General features: G+C 44.2%; 1 protein-coding gene across 2 annotated transcripts in view; it reads right to left on the bottom strand.

The window, feature by feature from the left end:
* Window positions 1–19,477, bottom strand: part of TRPM4 (transient receptor potential cation channel subfamily M member 4) — an 864,058-nt gene that overhangs the window by 336,716 nt on the left and 507,865 nt on the right. For both annotated transcript variants that reach the window (XM_077457078.1, XM_077457079.1), the window contains exon 11: window positions 13,676–14,050. In XM_077457078.1, coding sequence (XP_077313204.1) covers window positions 13,676–14,050 — 375 coding nt within the window. The remainder of the gene's footprint in view (window positions 1–13,675; window positions 14,051–19,477) is intronic.

Below are 19,477 nucleotides of genomic sequence, written 5' to 3'. Positions count from 1 at the left end.
TGCAGAATTAATAAAGAATTAGTAAACTGCAATATATAATAAAATGTTTTCTTTTGAGTCGAATACCACTTTAAAAGGGAAATCTCCACATTGGGAACAGGCAGCACCCAACCCGACGGAAGTTATATTCTCTCTCAACATTATCAAAAAAAAAATGAAATAGTATAATTTAAGCTCTACCTGCAATATAAAATCATTTCTATATCCACTTTTTTCATGTCACACAATCCTGCAAAGGCAGGCTGAGCACATCAGTGTAGATGTCCGTGGGGGACATTTATTAATGTATATATTATACCCCTTGCTCGCCCTCCTCCTTCTCCTAGTCTCAGGTGACATTTCTCCTAATCCTGGTCCACCCATGTTCTAACTGCAAGCCACATATCCAATACCCCTCCTCCTCTGGCAACCACCGCAATCCATTCAGTTTAATTTCTATCCCCCTGCTTCCTCAAAGCAGCCCACCTATCTACTGTGCCCTTTGGAACGCCCGCGCCATCTGTACCAAGCTAACATCTGTACATGACCTCTTCATCTCTCATGGCTTTAACATACCCGCCATGACTGAAATCTGGCTTCAAAATTTGGCCACCATTGAACTCACTCTCCTAGACCCAACAGACAGAAAGGAGGTGGAATCTGATTCCTTCTATCCCCACAAAGCACCTTCCAAGTCCTTCCTATCCCTCGTTCTCTATCTCTCTCTTCTTTCGAGCTGCACTATATTCGTCTGTTTTCTCCTATTTCCTCCTGACCGGTATTGCGCTTTCTTGATGTCTTTGCTGCCTGGCTACCCAACTTTCTCTCCTCTGAAATACCCACAATCATTCTTGGGGACTTCAACATTCCTGTCAATATTAACAGCCCAATGGACACATACTTCCACTCGTGCCAATGGTAATACCCTTGACCTTGTATTCTCCCATCTGTGCAATCCTGGCAACCTCATCAACACCCTCTTTTCCTCTCTTTGATCACAACCTCATTAGTTTCACTGTATCCTTGCCTCCAACCACCCATCCCTCCGACTGTGGCATAAAACCAAATTCCTGCAATACTTCCCCCTATATAAATCTGCCCTTCTAAAATACAATTCCTGCCTCCATGCTGCCAAACAAGCCTACTTTGTCTCTCTTATTAATACTTCATCCAGTCCCCATCGGCTCTTCTCAACATTTAACTCTCTGCTTCATCCCCTACCTCCTCTCTACCCACTGACTCACTCACTGTCCAAGAGATTGCGAATCACTTCAAAGACAAGATTGATTACATTTGTGAGGACACCGCCACTGTGCGTACATCTTCCCCACCCAACATACCTTGTCTAACAGCACATTCAACACTCTCCTCTTTTGAATTGGCTACTACTGAAGAGGTTACAAAACTTCTCTCAGATGCCCACTTAACCAATTGTCCCTTGGATCCTGTTCCCTCACAACTACTACAGTCACCCTCTTCTTCTATCCTATGCTCCCTCACTAACATCTTCAATCTCTCACTCTCTAGTGGCACCTTCCCCTCCCCTTTAAAACATGCACAGATCACTCTCATACTTAAAAAGCCCTCACTGGACCCCACCAACCTGAACAACTTAAGACCCATCTCATTGTTCCCATTCACCTCTTCTAGAACTCTTAGTCTACAACCGTCTTAGCTCCTACCCCAATGAAAATAACCTTCTTACAGTCTGGCTTTCACTCACAGCATTCCATGGAAACTACCTTACTAAAAGTCACGGACGATTTACTAACTGCTAAAACCAACAGCCAGTACTCCATACACCTACTACTTGACCTCTCTGCGGCCTTTGATACTGTTGACCACCCACTCCTTCTCAAACTCCATTCCCTTGGCCTCCAAGATTCTGATCTATCCTGGTTCTCTGCCTATGACAGCGCTCCCTCAGTGTCACCTACAACCTCCGTTTCCTCCTCTCCCTTGCCCCTTTCGGTGTCCCCCAAGGCTCTGTTCTTGGACCTCATCTCTTCTCTATCTACACCTCCTCCCTTGGTCAACTGATAACCCCCCACAGCTTCCAATACCACTTATACGCAGATGACACCCAAATCTGTCAACTCCTCACCTCACTCCTTCAGTCTCCTCTCGCATTACTAACGTATCAGCATGGATGTCGTACCACTTCCTTAAACTAAATCTTTTTAAAACTGTCCTATTAATATTCCCCCCCGCCCGTGCCCCCCTCCATGGCTTTTCCATCAAAATCAACAATGCAACTATAATTCCCTCCCCCCATGCCAGGGTACTAGGTGTAATCCTAGACTCTGACTTGTCATTTCAGCCCCAAGTCCAATCGTTGTCAAAAATTTGTAGAAATCACCTCTGTAACATCTCTAAAATGTGCCTCTTTTTAACAAATGAAACCACCAAGCTCCTCATTCACTGCCTTGTTATCGCTCCCCTTGACTATTGCAACTCCCTCCTCATTGCTGCAGCCAGACTTATCCACCATACCGACCGTTCAGTGTCCGTCAACCCTCTCTTCCAATCCCTGCACTAGCTCCCAATCACTCAGAAAATGTAATTCAAAATACTAACCACAACATACAAAGCCATTCACAACTCTGCCCCAAGCTACGTCACCAATCTTGTCTCCAAATATCACCCAAATCGTCCTTCTCCACTCTTCTCAAGACCCCCTACTCTCAAGATCTCGTCTCCTCCTCCCATGCTCATCTCCAGGATTTCTCGAGAGCCTCTCTCATCCTCTGGAACTCACTAGCTCCACCTATCTGGCTATCCCCTACTCTTGATACCTTCAGGCGATCCCTGAAAAGCCTATCACGTCTCCTACTAATCTTCTACCACTTCCATCAGCATTCCCCACAGTTACAACCTTTTGTACCACCCTATTAGATTGTAAGCTCTTCTGAGCAGGGCCCTCTTGATCCTCTTGTATTTTATTGTATTATAACTGTATTGGCTCCTTTTTATATTGTAAAGCGCTGCATAAACTGTTGTCGCTATTTAAATCCTATATAATAATAAATAATATGCATCATTTTTCTACAGGTCAATGTGCATTTTTGTCACAAGCAAATCTCATGTACAGTGTTTTTTTTTTTTTTTCACAGCAATCTCACAAATGTGAGTACACCCCTCACATTTTTGTAAATATTTTATAATATCTTTTCGTGTGACAACACTGAAGAAATTACACTTTGCTACAATGTAAAGTAGTGAGTGTACAGCTTGTATAACTGTGTAAATTTGCTGTCCCCTTAAAATACCTCAACACACAGCCATTAATGTCTAAACCACTGGCAGCAAAAGTGAGTACACCCCTAAGGGAAAATGTCCAAATTAGGCCCAAAGTGTCAATATTTTGTGTGGCCACTGTTATTTTTCACACTGCCTTAACCCTCTTGGGCATGGAGTTCTCCAGAGCTTCACAGGTTGGCACTGGAGTCCTCTTCCACTGCTTCATGATGACATCACGGAGCGGGGGGATATTAGAGACCTTACGCTTTTCCACCTTCCGTTTGAGGATGCCCCACAGATATTCTATAGGGTTTAGGTCTGCTTGGCCAGTCCATCACCTTTATCTTTGATTTCTTTAGCAAGGCAGTGGTCCTCTTAGACATGTGTTTTGGGGTTGTTATGTCGGAATACTGTCCTGTGGCCCAGTCTCTGAAGGTAGGGGATCATGCTCTAGAGTAGATTAGGGTTATCCCCACGCTATCATAAAGCAAACCTACCACTAAGAAAGGTTGCAGCAAACACCGACAGGGGTAAAAACCCTACCACCAACATTTATATAGAAAAAATCAAATAGATGGTGTTGCGCTACCCTAAAATTAAAATACAGTGCCTAGTGCATAAATATCCTATGTGAATACTCAACTGGTTTAAGGAATGCACACCCCCTAGAGTAAGTAAATGTGTCAGTATTCCACTATCAAAAAATAAAGTGTCTAGTGCATAAATAAATGCGCAACAAGCTATAAACCCCACAAATCTTCACGGGGAAGCAGCAAAATTAGATAAATAAAAGTGCCTAATGCTTAAAATAATCAAAGAGTGACATTAATCCATAGTCACATAAAAAAACTCTATAAAAATAGCAAAATCTCCAAATGTGCAATAGAATCGTGCAACAAACTTCTCATGAGTAAATCCAATCGAGTGCATTAAAAGTTAAAATAAATATATAAAAACGTGAATCACACAGTGCAAATCAGCAAGATAGAGTTTTTTATGTGAATTTGGATTAATGTCACGCTTTGATTATTTTAAGCACTAGGCACTTTTATTTATCTAATTTTGCTGCCTCCCCTATGATGATTTGTGGGGTTTACACCCTTGTGATATAGCTTGTTGCGCACTTATTTATGCACTAGACACTTTATTTTTTGATAGTGGAATACTGACACATTTACTTACTCTAGGGGGTGTGCATTCCTTAAACCAGTTGCGTATTCACATAGGATATTTATGCACTAGGCACTGTATTTTAATTTAAGGGGATCATGCTCTGCTTCAGTATGTCACAGTACATGTTGGCATGCATGGTTCCCTCAATGAACTGTAGCTCCCCAGTGCCATCAGCACTAATGTAGCCCAAGACCATGACACTCCCACCAGCATGCTTGACTGTAGGCAAGACACACTTGTCTTTGTATGCCTCACCTGGTTGCCGCCACACACGCTTGACACCATCTGAACCAAATACGTTTATCTTGGTCTCATCAGACCACAGAACATGGTTCCAATAATCCATGTCCTTAGTCTGCTTGTCCTCAGCAAACTGTTTGCGGACTTACTTGTGCATCATCTTTAGAAGAGGCTTCCTTCTGGGACAACAGCCATGCAGAACATATTGATGCAGCGTGCGGCGTATGGTCTGAGTGCTGACAGGCTGATCCCCACCCCTTCAACCTCTGAAGCAATACTGGCGGCACTCATATATCCATTAAACTTTTTTGGTTGACAATGACAAGGCCTGTTCTAAGTGGAACCTGTCCTGTTAAACCACTATATGGTCTTGGCCACCATGCTGCGGTTCAGTTTCAGGGTCTTGGCAAACTTCTTATAGCGTAAGCCATCTTTATGTAGAGCAACAGTTCTTTTTTTCAGACCCTTAGAGAGTTCTTTGCCATGAGGTTCCATGTTAAACTTCCAGTGACCAGTGAGAGCGATAAAAGCAAATTTAACACACCTGCTCCCCATTCACACCTGAGATCTTGTAACACTAATGAGTCACATGACACAGAGGAGGGAAAATGGCTAATTGGGCCCAATTTGGACATTTTCATTTAGGGGTGTACTCACTTTGTTGCCAGTTATTTTGAAGGGGCAGCAAATTTACACTGTTATACAAGCTGTACACTCTACTTTACATTGTAGTAAAGTGTAATTTCTTCAGTGTTATATGAAAAGATATAATAAAATATTTACAAAAAGGTGAGGGGTGTACTCGCTTTTGTGAGATACTGTATGGGCGACAAAATTTGGAATACAGAAAAACATTTTACATTTTAATGCCCCATGCACAGCAGAGCAATTAAACAATGCGCATTGGGGTTGATTTACTAAACCGAAGGGTGAAATGTGGTGCAGCTTTGCATGGTAGCCATTTAGCTTTTAACTTCAACTTGTTCAATTAGGCTTTGACAAAAAAAAATAAAAAAAAATGGAAGCCGATTGGTTTCTGTGCGGAGCTGCACTAGATTTTGCAGGCTCCAGCTTTAGTACATCAATCCCATTGTGTATTTGTGCATTAATTTTGGTTCATGTGCTAAGCTAATGGGTGTTAATGGGATTTTGTATTTCAGGTACTTGTATACAATCACATCAGTCCCTGCCCTTAAGGAGCTTACAATCTAAGGTCCCCAACTCACATTCATACATATACTAGGGCCAGTGGTGTTGCTAGGGGATGGCTAGTGGGGCTATAGCCCCGAGTCACTGCAGGTGTCCCCAAGGGGAGGGGAGGCCCTCTGGGGACCCTGATGCAAGAAGGCTCTCTGGGGAACCTGATTTTAAGGGGGAGGCTTTCTGGGGACCGTAATGTAAGGGGGGCTCTGTGGGAACCCTGATGTAAGTGAAGGGCTCTCTGGGGATACACACACACACACATATATTACTGTATATACATGTGTATGCCCGCCCAAGCGTATGACTTTATTTACTACACTGCTATGGGCTCTAGCCCCAGATCTTTTGTAGACCTAGCAATGCCCCTAACTAGGACCAATTTAGACAGGAGCCAATTAACCTATGAGAATGTCTTTGTAGTGGGGGAGGAAACCCACCCAGGCATGGGGAGAACATGCAAACTCTAGACAGGTAGCGCTGTGGTTGGGATTCAAACAAACTTCCTAACTCTATTGTTGCTAGGCAAACGTGCTAACCACCACTTTGCTAAAAAAGGGATCCTTTTGGGCCCCTAGAATGGCTCCTTAACCACTTCCCGACCAGCGCACGACGATGTACGTCGACAGAATGGCACAGGCAGGCATATTGGCGTACAGGTACGTCCAATATTCAATGCCGCCCTGCCATCGGGAGCACGCCGGCGGCGGCGCGCTCCCACGCTGGTCGGGACCCCGTGAGTCCGGTCGCGGGACCCACGGACTCGATCGCCGCGGGCATCCCCGCGATCGTCTCACCGAGCGGCCCAATGGAGGAAATGCTGTGTAAACAACATTTCTCCATTCTGCCTAGCAACTAGTGACGCTGATCTCTGCTCCATGTGATTGGAGCAGAGATCAGTGTTCACTAAATGAAAGCCCAACCCCCCCACAGTTAGTAACACACCCCTAGGAACACTTAACCCCTACACTGCCACCCACTGGTTAACCCTTTCACTGCCAGTGTCATTTACACAGGAATCACTGCATTTATATAGCAGTGATTACTGTATAAATGACAATGGTCCCAAAAATGTGTCAAAAAGGTCCGATGGGTCCCCCACAATGTCACAGTCACAATAAAAATCGCTGATCGCCGCCATTACTAGTAAAAAAAAATAATAAAAAATTATTAATAAAAAATGCTATAAAACTATCCCTATTTTGTAAACGCTATAACTTTTTTTACCAAAAATATGTAGAAGAATACGTATCGGCCTAAACTGAGGGAAAAAAATGTTTTTTTATATATTTTTGGGGGATATTTATTATAACAAAAAGTAAAAAATAATGCGTTTTTTTCAAAATTATCGCTCTAATTTTATAGCGCAAAAAATAAAAACCGCAGGGGTGATCAAATACCACCAAAAGAAAGCTCTATTTGTGGGAAAAAAAAGCACGTCAATTTTGTTTGGGAGCCACGTCACACGACCGCGCAATTGTCAGTTAAAGCGACGCAGTGCCGAATCGCAAAAAGTGGTCTGGTCTTTGACCAGCAAAATGGTCCGGTCTGCAAGTGGTTAAATGACTCCTAGTCAGCAACTGCAGCCTATGGGAGTTCTTGGACTGGCTCCTGTGTGTTTTCCTGCAAGGTACCTAGCATATGTATAAAGAGAACCAGGCCCAGACTGGGACAAAAAAAAATAGGCTCTGACATTTTAGACTGCAATCCACTAAAATGCCAGGGGGGTGGGTTGGGGAGTTAAAAAAAAAGAATAATCATTGGGTGTATGGGGGGGGGACACCCCCCCCACATTTCTATGCACACAAACACTCCTATCCATATAAATACCATTGTTTTTTTATGTGGAGGTTTACACCCATCTGCATCCGATCAGATAAAAACAGATGGATATGGATCCAAAACACTTTTTTGGTTGAACTAGATGTACTTCTATCTTTTTTCAACCTGACGAACTATGCAACTATGTCTGGTGGATCGGATTTTAGTCAGATGTAAACAGGGGGTCAGTTTACATCCGACTGCCCCATAGAGAACAGCAGGCTGTCTCCATGTCCCCTCTACTTAATTGAAGTGGACACAGACCTGTCATCTTCATGCTCAGCGGGGGGATCAGCAGACAGATCCCCCCACTGAGCAGGCATAGTCTGCCCATGTGAAAGGACCCTAAAATAGGAAAAGGCAGAATGTCTGGTCTATTGCAAAACCCTCAGAATCAATTATTTTGTCTGATCATCTTCCCTTTCCCCCTATTTCATCATACCATCTAACGACAAAGCTAACCATGAAAACAGAAAGTAATAGTGGTGACCTAGCCTTAAAGGGAACCCATTTACTGGTGCAATCTTCATAGGGTATTATACCTGTGATAGCGTGCAGCAGTTGCAGCATTAGCCATTCATGTGCTGCTACAGTCTGACATAAAAATCTTATGAAGAGTAATAGGAAGGGGGTGTAGGATGATCACAGACAAAATGATCATTGATTAATCTGATCTAAAGGTTTCATATACCCAGCCTCACAGAATCTAAAATCCTCATGGGGACTGTTACTATTGTGGACTCAAATATACTCCACACAGTACACTGAGATCAAGATGGGATGGGAAGGTTGAGTGTTTGCAGCAGGAGCCGAGAACCGGCACTCCGTGTAAGCTGTTGGTAATCGTAACCTGTGCATGACTACCAGTTTTTACAGTGCTTGGGGATTTACCGCTGTTAACAGGCACATGGACACGGATTAAAAGTATGTTTGCCACCTTTTCTTCAAGTCAAACCCAAACACTTTAGCGGCACATAGCAATCTTTTTGTATAGTATAAACCAGGCATGTCCAAAGTCTGGTTTTGAACGGCCCGCCTGGTCTTTCTCAATTTAGTGTGCCGCAGGAGCAGGGCTGTCAGATGAGCCCGATCCCCGGTGTTCTGGCATATTCAGTCCGACCATCACTACATGCGCAGTATGGGGCAGAAGAAGCTTCATAAAATTTCCAAAGCTGAACAGCGCCTGCACCGTGATTGGAGGTGGTAGCCCCACCGTCCAAGCGGACATAGGGTTGTGAAAATTAGAGGGCCCCTCGCGGGCAAGCTTCGCTCGCCATGCTTCGGGCTCGGCCTCGCTGCGCTCGGCTTTTTTTTATTCCTACTCTATGTCCACTTGGATGGTGGGGCTAGAACCTGAACTCAGGCACAGGCGTCGTTCGTCCTCAGCTATTTTCGGAATCTATGTTGCTGTGTACTGCGCATGCGTAGTACACAGTGGACACTATCTGATGGGACACTGGCACTGTGAGAAGCTCCGTGAGCTTCAAAAGTGAAAGTAAAGTGCAGAGGAGTGTGCTGTGCTCTCTGCTTCCCCCTACAGTGCAGTACCCCGGCTGAATGAGGAAGCTGCAAAGGTACTGTACTATGCTACAAGCTAAATTAGTGTTAAAAAGGGCTTTATTCATGTGTGTGTATGCATGTGTCTGTATGTGTGTGCATGTATGCCTGTGTGTGTGTGCACATGTGTCTGTATGTGTGCACATGTGTCTGTATGTATGTGTGTGTGCACATGTGTCTGTATGTATGTGTTTGCACATGTCTGCATGTATGTATGTATGTGTGTGTGCACATGTGTCTGTATGTATGTGGGTGTGCACATATCTGTGTGCACATGTGTCTGTATGTATGTCTGTGTGCACATGTCTCTGTATGTATGTCTGTATGTGTGTGCATTTATGTCTGTATGTATGTCTGTATGTGTGTGCATCCATGTCTGTATGTATGTGTGTGTGCACATGTGTGCATTTATGTCTGTATGTATGGCTGTATGTGTGTGCATTTATGTCTGTATTAGGGTTGCCACCTGTCCAGGATTTACCCGGACAGTTCGGGTTTGGAATCATGCGTCCGGGTTTCAGACTGCCTGAGACCCGGACACATTATTTAAACTGGACTATGCCTCCCAGCAGGGTTGCTGGCTGCAGTTGTCTAAGCTGAGAGTGTCTGTAACACTCTCTTTCACGCTGCCCAAATCTGGCAATCTGGCACTAACAATTCCCCCCCCCCCCCTAAAAAAAAAAAAAAAAAACAGACAGGAGAGAAGAGAGGGCTCAATCTGCACCTCTTCCCCCACCCCTACCCCTCTGTGTCTGCCCACACTCCAATCCCTGGTGCTGTGCCTCGGAAAAGGAAAGAGGGAGCCAGAAATTTGAAGTCAGCAGCCTCAGATACATCTGGATGAGAGGTGCTGACTGCCAAAGGGTGAATGAGCTCACCATCCATCCCTATCTCTGACTGAAGTCTCCCCCCTTCTCTCTCCTGCCTCTGAGTAAGTACACAAAGACAAATCAGGGTTCTCAGAGCATCCATTACATCACAGTTCCCCTTTACACCAGAGGCCATAGTGCCCCCCCCCCCCCCTTACATCAGAGTCCTTACCGTGCATCAGAGTTCAGTGTCCCCTCTTAAATCAGGGTTCCCAGAACATCCCTTATGTTAAAGGCCCCAGAGATCTCCCTTACATCAGAGTCTGCAGAGTCCCCCCCCTTACAGTGAATGTGAACTCTGCGAGTTCAGATGCAAAAGGGGAAACCTGTGAACTCTGATGTAAAGGGGGACTCTTGTTATTAACTGCATATGATTATAAATGTTATTTAATAGCAAAATATATCTATAGTTTATACTAAATTGGCGTGCTCCACTAAAGTGTTCAGGTTTGACTTGAAGAAAAGGTGGCAACCCTAGTCTGTATGTATGCACATGTGTCTGTATGTATGGCTGTATGTGTGTTCATTTATGTCTGTATGTGTGTCTGTGTGCATGTGTGTGTATGTATGTATGTATGTATGTATGTATGTATGTATGTATGTGTGCGTGTACATTTATGTCTGTATGTGTGTGTGCACATGTGTCTGTATGCATGTCTGTGTGTGTGCATGTATGTGTATGCGTGTGTCTGTATGTGTGTGTGTGTGTGCACATGTGTCTGTATGTCTGTATGCATGTGTCTGTATGTATGCCTGTATGTGTCTAAGTATGTGTATGCATGTGTCTGTATGTTTGTGTGCACATGTGTCTGTATGTGTGTGCATGTGTCTGTATGTGTGTGCGTTGTGCATTTGTCTGCCTGTGTGTGCATGTGTCTGTGTGTATGCTACTTTTAATCCGGACCCCCCCCCCCCTCCCCATTTTTATACCATCAAAACTGCTTTTGTAGGGCTTGTGTGTGATATTAGCCTGGACTGCTGCTCCTCTGAAAAGCAATCCATGCACAGATCTCTTTTCAGAGGCATTTGAATGGCGGTAAAGAGGCATTATGTTGCCTCCTCAGCACCTGTTTTAAGCCCATAAATGCAACATCTGTGTGGCTGCGTACTGTGTGTAGGGCAGCCCATTAATTTCAATGGACTTCCCTACTCACAAAAATGCAGGGAAAGAAGTTCCCGAGTTTTTATTTTTTTTATTTTTATTACACTGCACCAAAAGCACCCTACATTTTCCAATGTGTGGGGTACCATTAATAATTAATGGTACCCCCTAAAGTGCAGAGCATTTGTCTGTGTGTTGGGAAAGAGCACGATAAAGGCAAGAGAATTCTGTATTAGTGCTCAGGAGGGACACACTTAGACCGAATTTTCAATGGTTCAAAGAATGTCAGGCAAAATGGTCGGCCCTCACGCATGTTCACTTCATCAAATCTGGCCCTCTTTGAAAAAAGTTTGGACACCCCTGGTATAAACTATACATATATTTTGCTATTAAATATAATCATATGAAGTTAATAAGAATAGTCCCCCTTTACATCAGAGTCCACAGGGTTCCCCTTTTACATCTGACCTTACAGAGTTCCCTTTCACTGTAAGGGGGGACTCTGCATACTCTATCGTATGGGATGTGCTGGGAACCCCGATCTAAGGGGGAACACTAAGAACTCTGCTGTACGGAGAGGACTCTGATGTAAGGGGAAACACTGTGGCCTCTGGTGTAAAGGGGAACTCTGATGTAAGGGGTGCTCTGAGAACATTGATTTACCTTAGTGTACTCACTCAGAAGCAGGGGTGAGCAGGGGCAGACTTCAGTCACAGACAGGGATGGATGGTGAGCTCACTCACCCCTTGGCAGTCAGCATCTCTCATCCAGTTGTATCGGAGGCTGCTGGACTTCTAATTTCCGGCTCCAACTTTTTTCTGAGACACATAGTGCTGGCTTTGGGCAGTGTTAAAGAATGTAACAGACACTCTCAGCTTAGACAACTGCATGCAGCAACACTGCTGGGAAATGTGGGCGGGTTTCAGACAGTCTGAAACCCGGACACATGATTCCAAACCCAAACTGTCTGGGTGAATCCTGGACAGATGACAACCCTAATTAAAAGGAGCTGCAAGGAGGAGTAAGCCACCTCACCCTGTGCAGCTTTCCAGCGCTGGACTGTTATGCCGCGTATACGACTGGACTTTCCGGCAGACTGGGTCCGATGGTCTTCCCGACGGACTTTCAGTGGAGTCCGAGAGACTTTCCAATCGAACGAACTTAGCCACACATGAAAAGACTAAGTCCATATGTAAGTCTGTTCGTTTTGAATGTGATGAAGGAAACGGGACTAAACAAGGAAGTTCAATAGCCAGTAGCCAATAGCTTCCCTTGTGTCGTATTTGGTCCATCGGACCAGAACACAAACGATTTTCCTGATTTTAGTTAGTCGGAATTGAGTCTGTCGGATAAATTTGAAACATGTTCTATTTCTAGGTCCGTCGGATTTATTTTTCGAAAAATTATCGGACTAGCCCACACACGACCGGATTGCCTGACAGACTAATCCCTTCGGAAAAAGTCCGGTCATGTGTACGCAGCATTAGATGCCTCCCGAACCCTGGACAAAGCAGACGATCGGCCCTGTCTCCCACCATGGGGTAGGGTGTGTGGGGATCTCTGCAGCTCAGTAAACCCAGATTCCGACTCCAGATAGTGCACGATTGCATGTGTGAAGGCGGGCAGGCACCTAGCCGCCAACTCCAGAATAGTGCAGACCGCTGGTTGTGGGGGCTGCATTCACCACTCGTGGGGCCCCCTGCTGCCAGCCAAAGTAGTGATTGCAGCATCCTCCTCTGCCGTCCCTCCAAGTATATGACATCGCTGTACTCCCTGTCACTTCCCATCTGCAAGTTGCAGTCACCATTGAGGAGAGGCAAGCCTGTGAGGCCCCTCTGTCTGCTATACTAGCCCTGGGCTGGCATGGCCCTCCAAGCAAATGTCCACTGTGCCCGATGGCCAGTCCAGGCCTCAACAGGACTCCAGCACTGACTCCTGGTGGAGATCAGAGTTAGTATTCTGTCTGAACTCTGGTTTGAGCATTGTGCCTTTTTCCATACTGTGCTCCAGGCAAGGGCCTAATGCACTGAAATAGCACTGCCACAAGTGCTATTTATATGTTGGCTGTCTATATTGCAACCGGTTTTAATTAAGACAAACTAACATTACAAATGTGCTGCTAATTGAAACCAATTTCCACTAGAGGCTGTATTGTGGTTCCAGTAAACGTGACTACCTTGATAAATGCTCCCCACTGTGTCAACAAAAAGCAATTTTACAATGTGATTATGCAACCTCAGTACAACTATATTTATTAAAAACTACTGTAGTGAAAGGGTTTAGCTAAACTAGACAATCATTTTAAAAAGCAATCAGGTAGGCCCTCACAATACTTAGTTGTTGGTAAATCTACAGGCATTACACAATTAAAATTTTACCCTACAGGAGAAGTTTTACAATGTGAGCATCTACAGGGATAGTTACACAGAAAAAATGCCCTATAAAGTGCAGCAGAAGAATAAAAAAAAATATATATAGAAATATAAAAATTTACTGCCGTGTTTCTCCTGTTCACAGAGTTCTTGGCGTTGCCCAGGACATGTGTGTAGAAGGGAGCACAAACATCACCCATTAACTCTCGCAGAACCTTGGCCACTTCATAGAGCTTGAAGTCATGTCCTTTCCCACCAGTGTCCACTGGTAGGTACTGCTGGTGATGATTGCCTTTATTGGACTCTCTGCGCTCCTCGTGTTTGCGCTGAAGTAACTGGAAGAGTACAGAGTTATCCAGGACTGAGCTATACAACTCTTCCAGTTGACCATAGGTCAGATAGTCCACAATGTTCATGCCATTGTCCACAAAGAGCTTTACAAAGCTGGGTTTATCACTGATCAGAGCATCTGTCATTGTGTCCTCAAGATCGCATGCCTAAACAGAAGATTGATCACATGCTTTGAAAAATGAAGTGCAAAACTCACGACATCATTATACGTATGTATTTTAATTATTTTTTTATCTCTAGGAAAACTAAAAAGACACAATGAAAATACATATATGAAAACGGTATATAAACAGGCGGCTGAGGCACAGGGGTTGATTTACTAAAGGCAAATCCACTCTGCACTACAAGTGCACTTGGAAGTGCAGTCACTGCAGATCTGAGGCAAAGTTCTGAAATGAGGGGGAGCTCTGTTGATTTTATCATCCAATCATGTGCAAGCTAAATTGCTGTTTATTTTCCTTGCACGTCCCCCTCAGATCTACAGTGACTGCGCTTCCAAGTGCACTTGTAGTACAAAGTGGATTTGTCTTTAGTAAATTACCCCCACCCCTTTCTGACCACTTACCTAGAACATGCAGCACATGCTGCAGCTGCAATGCTTTGCTTAGTTGCAAGTTATACCCACTGTCTCTTTCGGGTGCAAAACCACTGCCAAACACAATCTATTCAAGTGAATGGGGCCACACTTCAACTGCATATAATGCATATGATTGCAACACAATGGTGCAGATTTTTTCATGGTTAAAAAATAGGTAGACATAAAATGTAGCATATCAATTCCAGCAGCCTGAAATCTGATCCAATTTGAGCCTTCCAAAGGATCTGTGATCCAAGCACACCTGGCAGAAAACTCTCTCTCTATAGGACACAGCCTGTAATGCCATGTACACACGATCGAAATTTCAGCCAGCAAAAGACCGATGAGAGCTCTTCATCAGAAAATGCAACAGTGTTTATGCTTCATCGGAATTTAGCTGGCCGAATTCCCGGCCGAATTCCCGCCAGCAAAAATTTGAGAGCATGTTCTCAATTTTTCCAATGGAAAAACTTTCTATCGGAAATTCCGATCGTGTGTATGCAATCCAATCGTGTGTATGCAATGCGCAAAAACGCACACATGCTCAGATTCAACTAGGAGATGGAAGCTATTGGCTACTGGGTATTGAACTTCCTTTTTCTAGTCCCGTTGTACGTGTTGTACGTCACCGCGTTCTTGACAGTCAAAATTTGATGTGACCATGTGTATGCAAGACAACTTCAGCAAAATCCCGTTGGAATTCCATCTGGAAAACCATCAGAGCTTTTTCCGACCAAAATTCTGATCGTGTGTACGTGGCATTAGACGAAGTAGCAGCACAACATTAGTTAGAGCATGTATGTACTCCTTTTATTGAGAATAGCACTGTGCAATGCAGAAAAGCTTGACTGGCTTCCAATTCTGCCCCCTTGATCCCCCTGTCTAAGTCTAGGCTCACATCTATGCGGTTGCGCTTGATGCATTTGGCATTTTTAAACCTTCTTTTTTATGCAGTTTTTATGCATTTTGCGTTTTTTTTCCTCTTTAAAACACACTGTATATAGCTGGTTGCTAAGGAGGGCGCCACAACCTTAACCACCTCAATACAGTGCACTTACACCCCCTTCCTGACCAGACCAATTTTCAGCTTTCAGCGCTCTCACAGTTTGAATGACAATTATTCAGTCATGCCACACTGTACCCATATGAAACTTGCGTTCTTTTTTCCACACAAATAGAGCTTTCTTTTAGTGGTATGTAATCACTAGTGGGTTTTTTATTTTTTGTGCTATAAATAAAATAAAACGTACATTTTGTGAAAAAAAAATGCATTTTCTTTGTTTCTGTCATACATTTTTGCTAATTAGTAATTTTTCTTTATAATTTTTGGCCAAAATTTATAGTGCTACATATCTTTGGTAAAAATAACCCACATTAGTGTATATTATTTGGTCTTTGTGAAAGTTATAGAGTCTACAAGCTACCCTAGCTACTACAAGCTACAAATTACCCTTTTTTAGAAAGTAGACATTCGAAGGTATTAAGTAAGTAGCATGGTGAGTTTTGTTAAGTTGTCATTTTTTCCCACAATTCTTTGCAAAATGAAGATTTTTTTTTTTTTTTTACAAAATTGTCATATCAGGTTATTTCTCACACACAGCATATGCATACAACAAATGACACCCCAAAATACATTTTGCTACTCTTCCTGAGTATGGCGATACCACATGTGTGAGACTTTTACACAGCCTGGCCACATACAGAGCACCAACATTGAAGTAGTACCTTCAGACGTTGTACGGGCAAAAATGACGCATCTCATTTCCCAGCCACCTATTACATTTTTGAAGGCCCTGGAATACCAGGCAAATGGAATTTCCCAAAAAACAACCCCATTTTGGAAAGCAAATACTCCAATTTATAATCTGTGAGGTATAATGAGTTTTGAACGGTTAATTTTTTTCCAGAAGTTTTTGGAATATGTGGAAAAAAATGAAAATGCATTTTTTTTTGCACAAAGTTGTCAATTTATAAGATATTTCTAGGGCTGAAACGATTAATCAATATTATCGATAATAATCGATAATGAAAATCGTTGTCAACGATTTTCATTATCGATTAGTTGGTCCGCACCATGTGATCCGCGGAGCGGGCCGCGGCCTTTCCTAAGCCTAGCTCCGGAGCTGGCGGCCATCTTGGTACACCTGGCGGCGGTGGCAGCGAGCTGCGTGCTGACGTCACCCCCAGTGTGGCATGCTGCATACTGTAATGCTAATGAGAAATTGGATGAGAGGAGAATTATCATTGTATTTAACATTAATGTCAGCACTGTAAACCAGAGTATGAAGATTTAGGCTGCAAATGATTTCATATCAAAGCTACACATCATTTAAACCTTAAGCTATTGAGAAATATAAGCACTTGCTAGAAATTGTTTTATGCTAGAGCTGCACGGGGTATTTTTGTTATGCTTATGCTCCTGCTCTCTAGCTGCCTTGTTACCTCCTCCTATGCTTGCCTTCGTCAGGCTGGATTCACACCTATGGCATTTTTACTGCATTTTGCAGATTTGCAATACAGAACGTGTTCCATAGGAAACCATGTTAAATGGACTGTAGTGCAAATCTGCAAAATGCAAAAAGCACTAAAAATGCCATAGGTGTGAATCCAACTTATTTGAAGAGGGAGCAGAGACGTGGATTACCAGCACTATTTGTGTCTATGAACACACGCAGCCTGGCTTGGGAATGCAAATGCATTAGTACCTGCTTTAGTACCCCGCTTGCTAAGGAGGCACCCGCAGGTGGGAGGAGCAGACAGCGTAAGCAAAAGATTTCCAGAGGAGGAGGTGTGGGACCTTTCTGTGCGTCATCGTTGCACAAAGTGACTAAATATAACCTTTTATTTTAACGTAAAAAAAAAAAAAAAAATCCTTTAGTATCACTTTAACCTTTTTATTTTCACCACAATTAAACAAGTCATTGCAAAATCCTATAAATCCTAGGCTCTAAATTTCCACAAAGTGAAAAGCAACTGCCTGCGCTACTTTCGGCTCCTCATCCCCCCTCTACCCAGCAGCCTTCCGATAGACCCGCCGCAGAGCACAGGCGTGGCAAGCCCTCGCCGGGCCGCTTTCCAGCGCTGTCGTGATTGGAAGTTGTGCTCTGCACATGCGTGCATCAATCTCCCGGCTTCGGGGTGCCCTTCGCTCCATTCGGAGGAGTCAGCCGAGTCACGTGTGGCGGGTCCGGACTGAGACTCCGCCCCACACCACCCCGTCACACCGAGGAGGAGCCGCTGTCACCATGAAGAGGTGAGAAAACCCGAGACACCGGAGGGGGGTAGGGGAACACAGAGGAGGTGGGGCAGTGACACCATGTGAGAGGGGAGGAATGTGTCATCTATACTGGGGGGGGCACGTGTGTGTGTGTGTGTGTGTGTGTGTGTGTGTGTGTGTGTGTATATTTCTCCCCTTTTTCTGTTTTTTTTTATCCGATAGCATGTATATAGCAAAAATTACACCCCAAAACACATTCTGCTACTCCTCCCGAGTATGGTGATACCACATGTGTAGGACTTTTACACAGTCTGCTCACATAGAGAGGCCGAACATTGAAGTAGTACTTTCAGGCGTTTCCAGGAGCATAAATGACACATCTCATTTCATTCCTACCTATCACACTTTTGAAGGTCCTGGAGCACCAGGACAATAGCATTACCCACAAAATGACCCCAGGTACTCAGATGAACTGGGACAGGTACTCAGATGAACTGGGACAGGTACTCGGGTACTCAGATGGACTGGGACAGGTATTCGGGTACTCAGATGGACTGGGACAGGTACTCAGGTACTCAGATGGACTGTAACAGGTACTCTGATGGACTGTGACAGGTACTCGGGTACTCTGATGGACTAAGTGACATGTACTATGAGGGGTGGTGACAGGTCCTCTTTATTGGGGGGGGGGGCAATCAGTGTGGTTGGTGTACACTGTAAGCGGTAACAAGATGTTACCGCAATCTCCTCCTCACACGATCGGTGTGTGAGGAGGAGAACCCGGTAACATCTCGTTACCGCGGTTTGTTTACATTTTAGTGGTCGGCTGTGAAACGAATCACAGCCGATCACGTGGGTAAACAGCCGGCCAATGGCTGTTTACCAGTGTCGGTGACGAGCAGTGTTCCCGGGGAACACGCCGCCAACCGACGTGCTCGCGCGCATTTGCCGTGCACAGTGGGGGTGTGACCCTCTGTGATCGGCCGTGACTTTATCACGGCTGATAACGTGGTAAACAGCCATGCGCAATGGCTGTTTACACCCTCCGTGACACGCCGCCACTGAAGAAACAGGGATGCGCGTGCACGATTGCGCGCATTCCCTGTTTAAACGGGAGGCTGTCATATGACGCCCTCCTGCCACAATAGGTCCGCCGCCTGGCCATCATTTGACAGCCAGAGGTTGGAAAGTAGTTAAGGACCAAGCCTCTTTTTGACATTTGTTGTTTACAAGTTAAAAACTTTTTTTTTGCTAGAAAATTAAGTAGAACCCTGAAGCATTATACATTTTATTTTCTAACACCCTAGAGCAGGGATATGCAATCAGTGGACCTCCAGCTGTTGCAGAACTACAAGTCCCATGAGGCATAGCAAGACTCTGACAGCCACAACAATGACACCCAGAGGCAGAGGCATGATGGGACTTGTAGTTTTGCAACAGCTGGAGGTCCGCTAATTGCATATCCCTGCCCTAGAGAATAAAATGGCGGTTATTGCAATACTTTGTCACACACTGTATTTGCACAACGGTCTTACAAGCGCACTTTTTTTTGGAAAAAATACACTTTTTTTAATTAAAAAATAAGACAACAATAAAGATAGCCCAATTTGTTTTATATTGTGAAAGATAATGTTACGCCAAGTAAATGGATACCCAACATGTCATGCTTCAAAATTGCGCCGCTTGTGGAATGGCGACAAACGTTTACCCTTAAAAATCTCCATAGACAAAGTTTAAAAAATTCTACAGGTTGCATGTTTTGAGTTACAGAGGAGGTCT

Source organism: Lithobates pipiens, unplaced genomic scaffold (genome assembly GCF_037356315.1).
Source record: "Lithobates pipiens isolate NorthernLeopardFrog02 unplaced genomic scaffold, aLitPip1_a1.2 Scaffold_27, whole genome shotgun sequence".
Classification (NCBI taxonomy): domain Eukaryota; kingdom Metazoa; phylum Chordata; class Amphibia; order Anura; family Ranidae; genus Lithobates; species Lithobates pipiens.
The sequence above is the reverse complement of the archived record's forward strand: the minus strand, read 5'-3'. Positions and strand labels throughout refer to the sequence as shown.